The 3,576-nt window shown below is 35.5% G+C and overlaps 1 protein-coding gene across 1 annotated transcript; it reads left to right on the forward strand.

The window, feature by feature from the left end:
* Positions 1–833: 833 nt before the first annotated feature.
* Positions 834–1,580, forward strand: LOC143595062 (uncharacterized). Its single transcript, XM_077074201.1, has one exon. The coding sequence runs from the start codon at positions 834–836 to the stop codon at positions 1,578–1,580; it is 747 nt and encodes a 248-aa protein (XP_076930316.1).
* Positions 1,581–3,576: the final 1,996 nt, after the last annotated feature.

Genomic DNA, 3,576 nt, shown 5'->3' on the forward strand with positions numbered 1-3,576 from the left:
ACAAAAACATGACACAAATTCCCCACCACAGCAGCAGGTCAAACCCAAACCCCCCCCCCCCCCCACACACACACACACACCACTGCCGCCCGCAGTCCACCGCTGGCCGTCTCTCTTTCCGCACACCGTCGTCGGCCTTCCTCTCCATCCCTAGTCTCCGTCTCTCCTTCACTCCAGTTTCACAGTAAGGTATGTTTTGATGTTTTGCTTCAATTATTCTTTTTTGTTTACTAAAATTACAATTAGAAAGAATGATTATATTGAAGTTTGTTAAATGGTTATGTTGAAGTTTGTTAATTGAATTAGAAAATTAGTTATGTTTAAATTTTATTTGTAGGCATTATGAATATTAAAAGATATTTCTCAAGTGAACCATCAAACATTCAATCATCATCTTCAAGTAGTAAACAAACCTCAAGAATAGATTTGAATGACCTTCCGTGGGATCCTTCAGAAAGGAAACCAATTTCATCTTATCATCCAAGTCAAAAATATGAAATTAGATGAACTTATTTGCTTAGAGGTCCATGTCAACCAACAGAGCATGAGTTTCCACAAACAGATTTTAGTGGTAAAGCAAGACATTTTAATAAGGATTGGTACGCACAAGAGCATGGAAATTGGTTGGAATATTGTGTCAAAATGGATAAAGTGTATTGCTTATATTGTTACTTGTTTAAGGAAATTGGACACAATGTTCCTTTTGTGAGTGAAGGGGGTACGGTGTTGGCATAGAATCTCAAGATTTACAACTCATGCCGGTAAATGCAATTGTTTACACGACAAAACGCGTAAAATAGGAGAAGACTTACTTAATCAAGCTCAATCTGTACATGTGGAACTTGATTAAAAAAACTGATAAACACAAAAGGGAATATAAGATTCGAGTAAATGCTTCGATCTTAGCCACTTATGGTTTGTTGAATGGTGCTTTATCTTTTCGTGGTAATGATGAGTTCAAAACATCTCTTTATAGAGGGCATTTCATAGAGCTTTTAAAATTATTTGGAGTAACAAATGAAGAAATTGGTAAAGTTATATTAAGCAATGTTCCGAAGAATAACCAAATGATGGCTCCATCAATCCAAAAAGAGATTTGTAATTGTTCTGTGGCAGAAGTAGTAAAGAAGATATTCGATGAACTTGGTGATGATGTCTTTTCCATATTAGTTGATGAATCGAGGGATGTTTCTAAAAAGGAACAAATGGATGTGGTATTGAGATATGTTGATAAATTTGGATTTGTGAAAGAGCGATTTGTCGACCTTGTTCATGTAATGGAAACAACCGTGTTATCTCTTAAGAAGGCCATTGATGAATTATTTGCTCACTACAATTTGATTTTGAGTAGGATTAGATGCCAAGGATATGATGGTGCAAGTAACATGTCCGGTGAGTTTAATTGGTTGAAAGCTTTGATTTTGAAAGAAAATTCATCTACATATTATGTTCATTGTTTTGCTCACCAACTTCTTGTTGTTGTGGCTCTTGCAAACAAACATCATGAAATTTTTAAATTTTGCAATAAAGTATCAAGTTTAGTAAATGTTGTTGGTGTATCTTGCAAGTGGTATATTTGATAAGAGAAAGTCAAAGAGGAAGATTGGGATTGAATCCGGAAGTTGAAACGGGAAGTGGACAAAATCAAGAACTATCACTTGCAAGAGCCGAAGATACACGTTGGAGTTCTCATGAAAAAAATGATGACCCGTTTGGTTTCTTTATATCCTAGTGTTATTGACGTGCTTGAATATATAGAAAATTCGTGATATCTTGATGCTCACAAAAGTCATGCAAATGGACTTCAATTATACATGAGAACATATACTTTTGTATTTTATCTACATTTGATGAAGCACATTTTGGGTGTTACTAACACACTGTGTGAAGCACTTCAAAGAAAAGATCAAGATATATTGAATGCGGTTAAGCTAGTCAAAACTACTAATGATGAATTACAAACCTATCGACTTGAAGGTTTTGACTCACTTTTGATAGATGTCACATCCTTTTGTGAAAAGTATGATATTGAAATGGTTAACATGGAAGCCGTTTATGTTGACCGAAAAATCTAAGAAAGAAGACCGGCATCACTAATCGTCAACATTATGTGGTTAACAATTTTAACACGCTACTCGACATGCAAATTCAAGAGTTTGGTAACCGTTTTAACGAGGTAACCACTAACTTGCTTATTTATATGAGTTCTTTGAGCCCGTGTCTTAATTTTGGAGCCTTTGATAAACTAAATTTGCTAAAGTTGGCCGAGATGTATCCATATGATTTTAATTTTGATGAAAAAGACAAACTTATCTATTAACTTGGCAACTACATTGCTAATGTGAAAGAAAATACACGGTTTGACGGCTTGAATGGGGTAAGTGAGCTTGCCAAAAGGATGGTGGAAGCAAGAAAACACATTGATTTCCCGTTGGTCTATCGTTTAATCAAGTTATCGTTAGTTTTACCGGTTGCAACGGGGAGTGTTGAAAGAAGTTTTTCTTTTTCTTCAATGAAGCATTTGAAGACGGAATTGCGTAATAGGATGGGTGATGGATTCTTGAACGATTCTTGAATTTGTTACATTGAAAGCGAGTTCCTTCAACAAGTTTCGATTGAAGATGTAATGCAATATTTATAAAAGATGAAAACTCGTAGAAAACAGCTATAAGTAAGTTTTTTTTTCATTTGTTTTAAAATACAATCGTATCTTTATTTTGTATGCTATCCTTTCTATGACGAGGTTTGTTTTTTGTTAATTTATCATATTTTTGTTATGTAATGAACCTTACGGCCTTACCCGACATGAACCGTTGAACCGACCTAAACCTTCGAATCGACCCGAAATTTTTATGGCCGATCGTATAAAATTAGAGCATTTAAAAACAGTGAACCCATTGGAAAAAAAATCCTGGATCCGCCACTGAATTCTTGTATAGTCAAATCATCACAATGATGATTTTTGTTTTTGTATTTGTATTTGTTAGTTGATGTTTGTACTTAATTAATAATATCACACTGAAAGCAAGTCTTACTTGTATTTTGTAACATCCTAATTTCGGTTTTATTAATAGAATAAATATCGTCTATTTTATAGTGGGTCGTTATCGGTTTAGAGAAATAGAATACGAGTTGGGCTAGTGTTGGGTTAAATGGATATGGATTATGGACTTGGATTATGAAAGAAAGAGGAAAGGACCATGGGCTTAAGCCCATGATCCGTAATTATATAAACCATTAATCCCTCATTTAATTCATTCTCACACATTCCATACACCACCCAAAACACACACTTAAGATTTCTCTTTGGTTCTTCCCTATCTACACCGAAACCAAGAAGGAAACCGAGCACCGACCCGAGGTAACACTAGTATGATGTTTTATTAGCTTAAACCCGTTAGATATAGTCACGAAACGACGAGACGACACCGTTAAACCGTTTAAGTCACGAGATCCAAATGGAATCGGGTATAAACCGAACCTATGATGAGCTTAGGGGTCACCCTAGCTCAGATCTGGAACGAACGGGACGAAAAACGGTGAAAAACGAGCTAAAACCCGTTTTTCCGGCGAAAT

Source organism: Bidens hawaiensis, unplaced genomic scaffold (genome assembly GCF_021521415.1).
Source record: "Bidens hawaiensis isolate Kalapana, Puna unplaced genomic scaffold, B.hawaiensis_p1.1 tig00044614_1, whole genome shotgun sequence".
In the NCBI taxonomy this organism is placed as follows: domain Eukaryota; kingdom Viridiplantae; phylum Streptophyta; class Magnoliopsida; order Asterales; family Asteraceae; genus Bidens; species Bidens hawaiensis.